We start from the raw sequence: 15,215 nt of genomic DNA, 5'->3' as shown, positions 1-15,215 counted from the left end.
GTACTTTATTTCTTAATTACATATAGATTGCAATAAGCTTGTATTCTTTCATATATCGGCCTAACGTCCACATTCACATATCAAAAGTTAATGTAGAAAAAAATTGTATAGGCAATTGGAAAAAAAAAATAAATAAGAGAATAAAACAATGATTTTGATAAGAAAATAAAAATTAGTATTTTATTGTACTTTTTTTTTTATCGGAACGGTGCTATGATGTTACCAAATTCGTCATTTAGACAATTTTATCCAAATTATGAAGCACTATTTTATCTTATCTCTGAATATTTTGTAGTTACTCTTAGATTTAATCTGATTTTGTCAAATATCTTTATATAACTAGATTTACAACAGTCATTGACATAAAAAATGATTTATTTGTGAAAACCACATCGTACTTGTGATTTGTTTATTTTTTAAATTCAAGGACAGCTATATACACATATACAACTCTGATGTATTTATATGAAAGACAGATTATATATATATATATATATACTTTTTTACATAGGCCAGTGGATAACGCTCTTTGTGTCAACGAGCTTTTTTCCCAAAATGCGTTAAATTTTGAACCAAGTCAACCAACTTTGATCTTTTCAAATAGTGTTTTAGTCGATAATTACGCAGTTTGAAAAACAATCGTACACGGTTCAGTCAAAATTGTAAAGACTCTCAAATATGAAAGGTAATTGCTTTAACCTAGTTTAGCTCAATTAGACACTGATATGAAAACCGATGAGATTTTTACCTATCCGGAATAGCAAATTCGCAATAAAAAAACCATGTCGATAAGATCATTTAGTTTAATAATTTACGCATTAAGAACCACATTTCAAATGTTGATTGAACGTTGTATAGTAAAATATCACATGAGCTGCACCAATTAGCCGTTAGTCGTCCTTTCAATTGTTTAAGAATCGTTTTTTATTTGGTGAATATCAACTCTTTGAAGAAAAGGGAGAATGTTCAATTTTAAGGGAATGACTGACCAATAAATGGCGTTTATAAACTGACGAACAAACATTATGAAAAAGCATGTTATATACAATACTAGTATGGTATTTTTGGAAAATTTATGCAATATGCATATGATGTTTAGGAAGGCAATATATGGGTGTTTTTTTAATTAATTTGAATAATTAATTTGTTGAGTAAATGTCATTATCTTGGATCAATGAACATGGAAGATTTTTGAACTTTGTAGAAAAATAAGATGGCTGGTATGCAAATTACAGTGATCAAATCTTATTGATAACTAATGCGGAAACGTGTAATTTTTTTCGCATTGAAAAGGTAAAACACGCGATGCGCAAGACTAATGCATCGAACATCGATGCGCTTTTATTGCAAATGAATCAAATATTGACTACCATCTATTTCAGTCGCATTCCATCCAAAGTATGAAATAGAACTGAGTTTTGTAACCACCAAGATGTTAGGTGTTTTAGTTTTTTGTCATCTAACAGCACTGGGTGGTGTGATTTCCGAAATGAACAACTCTACAGGTGTCCTAAATAAGGTTATGGGAAAAAGGTTGCCCATCAGCTGGCCAAGAATTGAAAAGAACATTGGTTTCCAAATGTGTCTCAGAAAATGTGAGGCGATGTCCTATTGCCTGTCCATTAACTTTAATCGTGTTTTGTTGGAGTGTGAGCTCAATGATCGGAAGAAAAATGACACAAATGATCTAGTGGATGACGGAAACTACTTTTATACCGAAATTGTCGTAAGTAGAATGAATACTATTACTGTAGTTTGCTTAAAAATTGTTCTTTTTATGTTAAAATATCTCTTTAATAAAACTGTGAACCAAGAGCAATATCACATATCAAAAAAAAAAATACCTGAACTTTATTTTACATCGTTTGATAAACAAGTTCTACAGCCGGAGTACCCAGAGAGAACCCACGTGTCCAAGCGGGCGACCACCATACCCTATCACATACAACCACCGTCGATCATGGGGATCGAACTCGGTTCTCAGCGGTGAAAAGCGAGTGCATTGTCCACTACGCTACATGGACACATATATCCATAAAAAGATTTTCAGATTTTGTAATGTGTTGTTTAAATATATTTCGTCATGAACACAATAACAGATTTTCGATAGATGCTCTTTCTAGATAATTGGGATTTTGTAAGGCGCTTTGAAAAAAAAAATCCTTAATATATACGGGCTAGAACAGTATGTTTAATTCTTTTATAGAGGACAGACCACAGTAACCTTTGCGGAGAAGAGATTTGCAACAATATCTCCACATGTATAACAATGCCCGGGAATAAGAAAGTTTGCATTGAAACAGGTACTGTAAACGTTTTACATTTCGCTGTGTTTCTATTTAGTGATGTTGGCTTTCGCATAATCTAGTACTCTGCTAAATGTCAAACATGAAAATAAATACATGTAAATAAACAAATAAAGAAATCCAGATATAAAATTCCGAGCTAATTCGTTGCAAGATCATTTCTCTCCCAGTATTGTAAACGCTAAATATAATACGTGTACAGAATCTAGAAATACATGCATAATAAAATAAATATTGTTAAAAAAATAAATAAAATGAAGTCAGTCCAATTTTTTATTCTTCAAGGAAGTGGATCTTAAAACAAAATGTGCAAAGGTATATAATAAATAAAAGGAATAAAACGAAGTTATTCCAATTTATCATTCACAATTACAGTGAACAATTAGCGACAGTTTAAAAAGGAAGAGGATCTTAAAACGAAAAATGCAAAGGTACACATATACGATCAGGAATACACATGCATCACAGTTTGAAAGATTTTACAAACGTACCTTTTGATTTAAGAAATGAAGATAATAATTTTTCTATTGATCGACGTATCAAAGAAAAAATTGACCGGAAAACTTCATCAATGCGCGTAGCGCATTGATGAAAAAGTTTTCCGGTCAATTTTTTCTTTGATACGTCGATCAATAGAAAAATTATTATCTTCATTTCTTATCATTTAATAAAACATTTTCAAATCAAAAAATGTGAAGTGTCATTGATCAAAAATGTAAATAATGTCAATGAAGCGGCGCGTATGAATACAAAATAACAACAGCAACAATATTCAAAATGGATGCGCCTTCAGCTGATGCAGAGCTATTGAACTGAATTTAATGGATTAAATACAAATAGTGAGTTAAAATCTGAACCGGTTGAATTGAAAACGAAAGGAAAATACACGCGATTGCTTGTGATATTATTCATTGTGCAGAAAAATTCGTAATAACACTAGTTTTCATGTGAGATCGATGGAAAATGCAACTGGACGTAACCATCCAAGGAGAGGCGATCGTGGACGAAAATAGTTGATATGTCGACAAAGAATAGTATGTATAAGCGGTTTTTGTAAACATTGTGGTAACTATATAGCCAGTAATGTACTTAAATGGTATACTATAGTATCTGCCGCTTGGAATGCGCCGAAGGAGTTGATGCATTGTACTCAAAACGATGCTTATTCTGAATTTCTGATGACCGATCATGTAGGGTACTGTGTCAGTTTAAAAATCATCGTTACCAAGTTTGAACAGCAGTGTTTCCGTGAAAGTGTATGGGCCTATATGTTCGTTATGATTATTCTGGAAAAGGAACAGCCAGCCTCGCAGTAATGTTGATTGATCTGTTCAAGCAGACGAAATCGTGAGAAGACGCTTAATTTTCTATTTCGTGAATAAGATATTGTGTTTTGTTTATTTTTGAAGGTTAGACTTTCAAGTTTTTATGTTTATAAAGTTGTATTTTGTTTGCTGACAATAAAACAGACACAACTTTACACTTTGTTGACAGTGTTTATTTTGGAAATTCCCGTTCTATAAATAGTGTTAGATCAGAACAGTTGAGAAAAGTAGATCCGGCGAAAATTTTATTGATGCAGGTATCAAAGAAATTTTTCGACCAATCAGAAGCGCCGATATCTCATCAAACGAATAAATATTAAATGATTGTTAGATCATGAGTGAAATTTAATTTTGCTATCAATAAATTTTAAATGACATTGACGTTATACATGTATATTGATAAAACTGTAAAGAAATGTATATACAAAAGATATATTTCTATGGACTGTGTAATGTTTTATTTCTGTTAGAATTAATATTGAATTGAACTGTATTTTATCTCTCTATCTCAAAGACCGTGTCGCGTGTGACAGTGTTCATATTAAGCAAGTGTTTCTTTTTGTGATCGGCTTCGGCCGATCACTGTTGTGTCCATATGAGGCATCCGGCAAATGCTTCCACTAGCGCACACATTCCGCTTGCATAAGTAGTTCTTATAAAAACTTGAAATTGGTTTAGTGTTTATAATATAACATTTTACTCAGTTTTATTTCAATTCATTTACCTTAAGAGATGCAAACATACATAAAATACAGTTTGACCTCTTAATTCAGGAATGCACATTTTGTCTCACGCGTAAGAATTTCGATCAAAAGATTCATTCAGTAATGCAGTTGACGATGACCTCAATCATAAGAAGATGCTCCATGAACTGACCTCGACCTATTGATGTTGCAAAAAATCAGCTAGGAAGACGGCTTGATTTGTAAACAAGGTTACGTTATAATGCGACCTCAATAGCAAGTTATGATGGCATTAAATGTTTTTCAGTCGCATTAAATTATTTTAATACAACTCTTTCTTTGTATACGTGTTAATACTCTTTGAAGAGCCCTACCTGGTATTCTGAAGATACATTAACGTTTAATAATTACGTTAAAAATATAAAACTAGACAAGTTTACAAACGGCTTTTCCCAAATTTATTGCAAAATTAAATTTGTTGACGGTTTATAATGATGAAAATATGGTGTACAGATTCAAAATATTCTATATATTTTGTAAAAATACACATCTTCGCTAGCCAAGGGTTTTCGGTCCACTTTGCTCCCCATTTATGGGGAGCAAAGTGGACCGAACACCCTTGGCTAGCGAAGATGAAAAATACAGTACTTTTTAAATTATTTTACATCAAACTGATAATGTTGATTGCTTCTAGCTATCAATATATCATTATTGCCGATTATTCCTTTAAAAGGAATACTTGTTTTTTTATTTGCTTTCATACAAGACCGGAAGATTAGCATGCTGTCCGCACACTGCTTAGAAGAGTGAGTTCATCATATCGTCCTTAGCTAAAGATTTCTGATCTCCCCCTTCCTCACAAACCCCTTGCTTATCGCGCTATTAAAAGTCTGGATATTTTTGATTGAAACTGTTCGAGCAATTAAAAATGCAAAACATATTTAATTCAATCGATAATGTTTCGTACTGTTTATTTACAATCGCTCTAATCCATTTTCCCCCAGTCGATCCTTCTGTTTGCGTCTTTATGATACTGTAGAAGGCAATGGCGCAATTACAAGTGCATGTGATTGTGTATCACTAGGGACATGCACTCATACATTAAGGATTTGCTGCTCATAGTCTTTGAATAGATTTGATCTGTAAGGAACATTCGCATTATTCCCATTTATTGAACACATTTGGCATAAAATTTTACTTTCAATTTGTCGACTTATAAATTGGCTGGGAAATAACGTGACGAAAAAAACCAAACCCTCATGACTTTTAATAGCACGGTATTCCAGTAGTTCGTGAGGAGCGGTACAGATCAGAAACCCTTGGCTAGCAGCTCAAAAATGATTAATATTTCGCATTATTTTATATCCATAAAGATTGTTCCCAATCAGCGCCAGGTATACCAAACGGAAAAATTGTCCAGCGAACTTACTCTCCAGATATAGTTACCTACAGATGTAATGGTTTTATCCAAACCACGTGTTGCCCTCCTGGCGGGAAATGGACATCTCTTGATTACCAATGCGAATGGCGTAAGCAAAAATTAATCTTTTGCTAATGAACAAATTACATATGTACAAAATTACTATTGAGGAAAATGTATGATAAAAAATCCAATAATTTAATTATTTAAATTTTTATAGACTGTTCAAAAAGATACACTGTATAGTGAATTAAACCAGCGATTTTATAGTTTGTGTTTTTTCCATATCAAATAACCCCCCTCCCCCCCCCCCTAAGATATTGAAAAGCAGTTATTGTTTTACCGTATTATATACGGAATGCAAAAGTTTTGCGATATAACACGACATTTTCCGCGATAGTTACACGTTTATTCGCAAACATTTTGCGTTGATTAGCGAAGGTATGGCGATTGTTCGCGAGAATTGTCGCGTTTATTTGCAAAAGTAAGCGTTTATTTGAAAATGTTTTTAGCATTGAAATTGAGCTCAAGGGACAGGAGATTAAATCGATAGCAACTAATTTTTAATAACCTTCGCAAAGGAATTAAATTGTATTGCTATTGACTTTAAACTTTTTGTTTTTCTTCTGACATAAAAACTGTTTAGATGAATACAAACTACTGCTGAAATACACTTTACCTAAGAATCCCAAGATGTTCTAAGATATAAGCATTTAAAGATAATGCTGATCATAATCCTTTAGAAACCAGCAATTGACTTTAACTATTTGTTTGTCTTCTGTCAACAAATCTGTTTAGACGAATACAACCTACTGCTGAATTGCACTTGACCTAAGAATTCCAAGATGTTAATTTAAAGATGATGCTAATCATAATCCTTTAGAAACCACCAGGCTAGTTGGTTCCAATGTATCCTTCGAGGGACGAGTTGAAGTATACCTAAATGGATTCTGGGGAACTGTTTGTGATGATGAGTTTGAAATGGCGGATGCCAATGTCGTTTGTTCGAGTTTGGGATACCCCGGGTACGTGTTCTTTAGCGTTTATTTGTCTTGAATGCGTGGTTTTGTTAATGTCCTGATCGATTCACAATATTTACCAAACTGCACTTTCTTTTTTAAAACAGTGTTTGTTTGCAAAGCAAGTTTTTCAAATGACAACAGCTACAAATAACTGATATATCTTTTGAACGATTAAAACAACACAATAAATAAATGAATAAATCAATATTTTAAGTAACTACATCAAATAAAAAAAAATCGAAGCTGTGATTTTTTGCAAAAATCTGTTAAAATTCCTAATTAACGTAAGCAAAATGAGCATTTTTATCTATAGCCACATTTGCCTAAGGGCATTGTGCTATCACGTACAATTGATTTTTATTTTTTGAAAGCATGACATTAAAATTTTCTATCCTATACCTGTATATCAAATAAAAGTACACATATATGGCATGAAATTCAGTTTTTAGCTCACCTGAGCTGAAAGCTCAAGTGAGCTATTCTGATCACATTTTGTCTGTCGTCCGTCCGTCCGTCTGTCTGTCTGTCCGTCTGTCCGTCTGTCCGTAAACTTTTCACATTTTCAACATCTTCTCAAGAACTACTGGGCCAATTTCAACCAAACTTGGCACAAATCATCCTTAGGCAAAGAGGATTCAAAGTCGTGAAAATTAAGGGCCACACATGTTTTCAAGGGGAGATAATTAGAAATTAATGAAAAATTTCAAGATATTTTCAAAAATCTTCTTCTCAAGAACCAGAAAGCAAGGAAAGCTGAAACTTGTGTGGAAGCACCCTCGGGTAGTGTAGATTCTAAGTTGTGAAATTCATGCCCTCTGGGGGTAGGGTGGGGTCACAAGGGGGGGGGTCAAAGTTTTACATAGGAATATATAGAGTAAATCTTTAAAAATCTTCTTCTTAGAAACTAATCAGCCAGGAGAGCTAAAACTTGTGTGGAAGCATCCTCAGAATGTGTAAATTCAAAGTTGTGAAAATCATGACCCCCGAGGGTAGGGTGGGGCCACAATTAGGGGTCAAAGTTTTACATAAGAATATATAGAGTAAATTTTTAAAAATCTTCTTCTCAGAAACTAATCAGCCATGAAAGCTGAAACTTGTATGGAAGCATCCTCAGAATGTGTAAATTCAAAGTTGTGAAATTCATGACCCCCAGGGGCAGGGTGGAGCCACAATGGGGGGTCAATGTTTTATATAGGAATATATAGAGTAAATCTTTAAAAATCTTCTTCTCAGAAACTAATCAGCCAGTAAAGCTGAAACTTGTGTGGAAGCATATTCAGGTAGTGTAGATTCTAAGTTGTGAAATTCATGACCCCCGAGGGTAGGGTGGGGCCACAATTTGGGGTCAAAGTTTTACATAGGAATATATAGAGTAAATTTTTAAAAATCTTCTTCTCAAAAACTAATCAGCCAGGAAAGCTGAAACTTGTGTGGAAGCATCCTCAGGTAGTGTAGATTCTAAGTTGTGAAATTCATGACCCCCGGGGGTAGGCTGGGGTAACAATTAGGGGTCGAAGTTTTACATAGGAATATATAGAGTAAATCTTCTTCTCAGAAATTAATCAGCCAGATGATTCTTTATAATTGTTAAGACTTTGGCTCCAATACAATTCTTCGGCCTCACAAGAAGGTTCTGAGTTTGATGTAGCTTTATATCCCATATATAAACAATTGTTAAGAGTAAAAATCAACAAGCATCAAGCATTCCATGGAAAGTGGAAAAATTATTTTTTAAGAAGCTGCTTGTATATTATTGATTTTAATCTACTTCACACAAAATCCCTGATAAACAATGATTTTTGTCATTCTATGGGACTGGTATCCAAGGAAATTTATTTCCTTAGTTACGGGTGCACAAATCTTTGAAAATATAACAATGATTTTAGCTAAACATCTACGTAAATTATTCCTTTACATGATATTATATAGTATTTTGCTTTTTGTATTTATCATAAGATTGAGTTTTCCCATTTTTAGGAAAAAATAAAATTTTAAAATATTTCATTGTAATTGTTGCCATGACAACAGGAAGAGAACATGCATTTAGACACTTATCAATTTTCAAAAATTGCACATCTTTATCACTTTATATGCAAAATCTACAACCACTCCTGGAAAAATGAATTATGTATTTCTGTTAGTGATCATCTGTACTATATATATGCAAAATAAAATCCATAGGCAACTTTGAGGGGGAAAAGTTGTACAAGGTTTAAAAGTATATCAAATTTGCATTTTAAGCTATTACAAAGGGGTAAAGGTAACATAAAAACCAAGTATTATTAAATTGAATAGATCATATTGTACCTTATTTTTAAAATATTCCCTTGTTTAAGATGCACAATAAGTCAAATTTTCTATTTTATAAAGTTTTTTTTAAAAATGACATTTTAAAGATCAATCATTTTCATCTAAAATTAGAAAACATGTACACACGGACGTAAGGGCAAATATAAGGTAAAATACTTATTTCATTTATAAATGAGGTATTTTACTCCTCAATGTGGTTGAATCATAGATTTAGTGAAAATCTGCATACAAAACAATCATTTAAAATATTTAATGATGTACCAAGAAAAACAAGGGAAGGAGGTCAGGTTTTACCATCTGAGTTCATTTGATTTGACCTTTTTGTACTTAAAGTGCAATTCTCAACATAATGAAATATGACTTAGATATTCTTGACAAAAAATGTGAACAGTAACATCATATACCAATATTGTTTTTCATTATATAAGTACTATAATGATGGTCAGAATGAATATATAAAATAAATATATATATATATATATATATATATATATATATATATATATATATATATATATATATATATATATATATATATATATATATATATATAATATATATTTTGTTTAAGTTGCATCTTTCCTGACCTTTTTGTACTTAAAATTAGCCAACTTTTAATAATAAGTGTGATTTGGAATAAAAGCTTTCTAAATGTTTAGATTTCTTATGATTTCAATGCAGTTTTCTGGATATTTTTGTTTTCCATTTCATAAATAAGATATCATATATATAAATGTTTAGAAAGAGGGCTTTAAATGTAAAATTCTTACAAAAATGGCTTAAAATATTCGAGGTTTTTTCTTTGTATTTGAAGCAGTTTACACTAAAAGTCTATCACCTATAAAGCTCTCTGAAGGGCGCGTAATTATCTAAAATGACCTCAGCTTAGAAGAAAGATATGCTCTTCATCTTTATATGTAATACTGAATCTCCAGTCTACTCTAACATGTCTAAGAGATTTCAAGTTGTTCTGATAAAATCAAACACCAATAAGATTATTGGGGGGGGGGGGTGGGTGGGTGGGTGGAAGTCCAGCATAATTCATTTTTCAATATGTATATTTAAGAAAAAAACATCGCTGCATGAAAAAGTATGTGCAGAGATGTTATTTAAAAAGTGAAGGTCAGAAAAAGAAATCAAGGAGGTAACTTATTCCTCAGAAGGCGAAATATCCAATTTAGATGTTCATTTGATTATCATATATTATTTTATAGTTGAACACAGTCACCAATAGTTTCTTTCTTTCACTGATATCAGCCCGAATCGTTTTTGGATGTAACTATAACAAATAAATGACAATAATTATTTCAGTTAAATTGGTCATATCCGCACCCTCCCAGCACCCATGCATGCAGGAATTTCACATAAGAAAAATTTTCTCAACAATATATGTATATGCTTACTTTGAGAATTGATCTACAACTAAGCCACATTTAAAAAGTGTTCTTTTCTGTCCATCTCCCTACTCGATCAGTAATTAAACTTTTTGTCATTAAGATGGGGAAATATTTTTTCTTCAAAATCAAATTATCAATTATTTTACATAAAATTGAATTGGTCTGCAAAAATTCAGAGAAATATTTTGACAGTCAGCTGATATAGATAGTACAGTAGCCTGAATATCAATATATGAATTGTTGGTTTATATTCTTATGCATGAATTTATTTCCTTTTTAGTCTTGGTTTTGTCAATGTGATCAGGGCGGTTCAAATAGCTTGACATAAACCTGTATTACTGCTTTTACTGCAGAACTTGCTGAATGCTCTATCTAACATGGATTTTATTCTTTATTTAACAATGTAAACTAAACACAAATAAAACAATCTTATGAATATCAACTTTAATTTTTACCATCATTAACTGTAATAATTTTCACTGAAAATAATTCAGCAACTCAAATGATCAAGTGGTAATAAATCATTATGCATCAGCATTGACATATGAACACATCTTATTTTCAAAAATAGACAGAGTATAAGTCAGGCACACATTTGCTTTGAAATAGTTCAGAATATACTTGTTTGTACCATTGTATTTAACCCAAATATCCCTATATATAATTATATATAATTTTGAATTCTATTTGATAAGATTTTCAGTTTTAGTTGAAAGCCAGCTCTTCTTTTCTGTGGAACAAAGTGGCTAACATAGCTGTTTATCTTCAAGGATGAAAGAAATTCTGCTAAAGAAAATCATCCCTTGTCAACTATAGTATTTGTTGGTCTGGGGTGTTTTTCAAGTGCACTTTCACCTTCTTCTTTTGCAAAATTTAAATATTTCAAGCATTGTCTCTGATCTGTCTGGTATGGACATTTTAATTTGTGTGTAGACATGGTTGATTTTAGTGTCCATCCTCATTTAAGTTGATTAATTTGGCTTGCATGTGACACATTTTCTGTTTACAACTCAATAAGTTATCTGTAATAAAACAAAGAACCCGTTATAACTAATACACCTTTCCATCCCCTATTTAATTAAACTGTCTTGAAAACTCATACAGTAAAATATTTTACTGTTATAAGTCATTTAATATATGTGTAAAATCTTGACTTTTTCTAGCAATATGGTACAAATAGTTGGTTTTATGAGAATACAACATTAAATAACAACATATAGAATAATAAGTAGACTGATCAATTATTCACACAAGATACATTTAAACATGGATTTGTATACATGTAGCTACCATATAGGGTCTATACATGTATGTTAATACATTTTTCATTAAAAGTTTGTTATTGTCCTTGATGCACAAACACTATGTACAATAAACAATCACATATACATTTTCTTTGTCATGTTTAAACTTTTATTTATAATGTTGTGTGCATTGACATGCTAATCCGAATTTTCACGAAGATCTACAGCATCAACTATTTCTCCCGTTAAAGAAATGTTTGCTCGTAGAAAATAAAAAACCAGTAAAAGTTGTCACTTACCATGATAATGAACTAAATAAACACTTCTATAATCCAGAAACTAAAATCCATAGTCGTCTCACTTCAGCTCCGTATAAATATTGGATGTAAACAATGTAAACAAAATACCGCTTTTACCTCCTTTCGTAAGAGAGTCATATCAAAGGGAGGTAATTAGAGTAAAACTTGCACGTTTCCAGGTGTATAAAATCAGTATTTATTTATAAACGGGTGACTTGCCTAAAATTTTTTTAATTGATTCTTCTAGAACAAATGTCATAATATAAATATGTAGTGTTAGTTAACCTTGATATGGTTGTAGAATTTTATAAAAGTGCACTGAATTGACTGGTGTTTGCATGCAAAATTAACAAGATAAAACGGGTATAAATATCAAAGGATGAAGTAAATGTAAATTCTTAATGATGGTTAAATTACAGCAAAGTGTTTTGTAGTATAAAAAATTATTGATAGTGTTTAGAAATGATTTAACAGAATATTGTATTTGTATGTACAAAAATTTTCATGTTAAAATGAAGTACAAATCAGTAAGTCTAAAAGCACGTGGTTTCCATAGTAACAGCACGAATAAAAAAAATTTACCCAAATATTTTTAATACAATCTTCATTCTGATTATCTTTATATGTGTTTTTATCATTATTGTTTTTATGTCACTTTCCATATTTTTCACAAAATGCTCGATGCTTGCTGATTTTGACTCTTAAGGATCTTTTTGAGAACTGCAATACTCAACAATGATATGACGATAAAATCATCCTGTTAGAAAAGAGACTAATGATTATAAACATAAGAATATCCAGGGGGGGGGGGGAATGGATTTTATTTATACAGGATCTACATGTATTATTGTACATTGTCCAGATTGTTTGTATTATGACTCCATTAAGCTGATTTTATCATACCTATTGTTCTTCAGGTGAGCGATGTGGCCCATTGGCCTCTTGTTTAAAATAACAAAGACACAGTTTCAATTTCTTCTCTAAACTACAAAACTTTCTACAAAATTGAACATTTTACGCGCTGATATCCAAATTACATACTTTCACTTCGCTATTGTTAATTTGTACTATGGTTTCATTCCTAGTCCTTTAGCATCATAAAATATATTTCGTTTTTAATGAGATCAACGAATTAACGTGTCCATCGAAGAAATAGCATGTGATGAATTTATAGAGCAATTATCCTTATATGTTTTAGTTTACCTTTGTTTTCGCTCACATTTGTTCTCCAAATGGCGTCTTTTTTGTGTGATGTTATATTTTTGTGTGAAAGAAATGTCTAAAGCCAGTGCTAGATATAATAGTGCTCCAACCCTTGTTGATAGATAGCTACAGAGTGTAACTGATAATTGATAGTCAAATGCTAATAATGATACATAAATATGAATTTGTGAATAACTTTCAATGCAAAAAAGAAAAACCGTTTGAAAAAAACCCTAAGAAAATTATCATTTCTAAATGTATATCGTGCAAGCATAACACAAAAATACATTGACAAATATTTTCCTATCAGTGCATTGCAGGTACTTCCAAGTGCTGCATTTGGGAATGGAAGCGGGCAAATATTGATGGATAATGTGGCTTGTTTGTCCAGCGAGATATCAATACTGGAGTGTGATTATGTTGACTTTAATTCACAAAACTGCGGCCATTACGAAGATGTTGGTGTAATTTGCGAACATTAGTTTGACGAAATTAGTCAAACAATTTTCACCTTTAGCGTAATTCTTTGCTCGTTGCAAATAAATACTGATATTGCAAACAACGTTGTTTTAAGGGGGCAACGATGTCGATTGAACTTACAACGAACCTTTTTTGCAATTGCATTTATTTCCTAAACTTATGCTTGTAAACAGTGTCGTTAATGACAAATATAATTTCGAACTCTCGAGTGGTGCGACTATTTCTCTTCGTGGATTGTATTATGTAGATCTTAAATTTACTGGCGGGCAAATTCTTTAATAAATAACTTTCATAGATGCTTACTTAATGTTGTTATTTCTATGTATTTAGTATAAATGTGAAAATACAGGTAAAATTTAAGTTTCTCATCAAATCTCATACATTAAAAACTCACTCTTACAAAATGAAACCTTTCTTCTCTGTAAGTTGAAATGGCATTGTGTTTTGTATTCACATTGGTTTATTTTATATCATAATGCAAACTGAAAAGGCCCAAAGAAATATTTTAACTAAATATGTTTATATTTTTTGACAGGTTTTGATTTTGTGATGATTCGACGCAAAAATAATCTAAGTACATGTTTCACACCACAAACAATGAAATATTGCTGATTCCAAATGAATTCCTAATGATTATAAGAAGCAAAACTTTTCTCGAACATCATGCTAATATTTGAACGATTCTTCCATATCTTATATATTCTGGTCCAAACAATGTGAACTTGAAAATGACCAAATCTGAAAAAAAGGTATTGTACTTAGGATTTGAATACAACCCACTTCAGTTAACTGTTTTGGAGAAGTTTGTCATATGGAATGCATTAACACTCAACAATACCAGAATAGGTTGTGGAGACAATTGTCCTTTTTAAATTAAATAATATAATCATGAACAAATTATAACTAACAAAGACTAATTGAGAATTACTTTGCACTAAATCTCATGGTACTCGGGAAATGTTTTCAAACATATACTTAGATTATTGTTTTTGGTAACGTTGTAAAAGTGCAAGGTAACTGAAAAGAAGCAGAACGACCGAAAAAATATTCACGAGAAAAAAACCCATAAAAAATGTTTAAAGTAAAACTAGACTTTGACCAGTGCGTGCATGGGTTGACATTACATATGAAATCGGACATTTACGATATAGATACATCGATACACCGTATTGTTGACATTAACATAACCAAGCTTTAAGCCTATAATACTGCTATTAATTTCACTATACTATGCCTGGTTAGAATAATCTAATTGTGTCTCGGGACAGGCATTCACCACAGTTTAACTGCCTCCCATATACCCTTAAAGTAGCAAAAAATTGCAGAATCGCTCCGAAACGATTTTGGAGAAAATTAATGAAGCTGCATTAAAAATAACAGTCAAATTATTCACAACAAACCATTTTGAGGCCGTAAATACCTTTCATCTAAAAATTTAATTCATATTGATGAGGAATTCTACACTTTTTCACCAACTATTCTTACTCGCTTCGAATTGACATTCGGAACTCTCGGAATTTTTTTTA

At 31.7% G+C, this 15,215-nt stretch overlaps 1 protein-coding gene across 1 annotated transcript; it reads left to right on the top strand.

Moving 5' to 3' along the window:
• The first annotated feature begins 1,329 nt into the window (after window positions 1–1,329).
• Window positions 1,330–13,985, top strand: LOC105328256 (uncharacterized). The gene is made up of 5 exons (XM_034477371.2): window positions 1,330–1,726; window positions 2,207–2,303; window positions 5,688–5,843; window positions 6,618–6,759; window positions 13,520–13,985. Exons 1-5 carry the CDS (start codon window positions 1,433–1,435, stop codon window positions 13,689–13,691), a joined length of 861 nt encoding a protein of 286 aa, XP_034333262.2. The 5' UTR covers window positions 1,330–1,432; the 3' UTR covers window positions 13,692–13,985.
• The last annotated feature ends 1,230 nt before the right edge of the window (window positions 13,986–15,215 follow it).

Source organism: Magallana gigas, chromosome 9 (genome assembly GCF_963853765.1).
Source record: "Magallana gigas chromosome 9, xbMagGiga1.1, whole genome shotgun sequence".
Lineage (NCBI taxonomy): Eukaryota > Metazoa > Mollusca > Bivalvia > Ostreida > Ostreidae > Magallana > Magallana gigas.
Note: the sequence above shows the minus strand (reverse complement) of the source record. Positions and strands in the feature narration are given on the sequence as shown.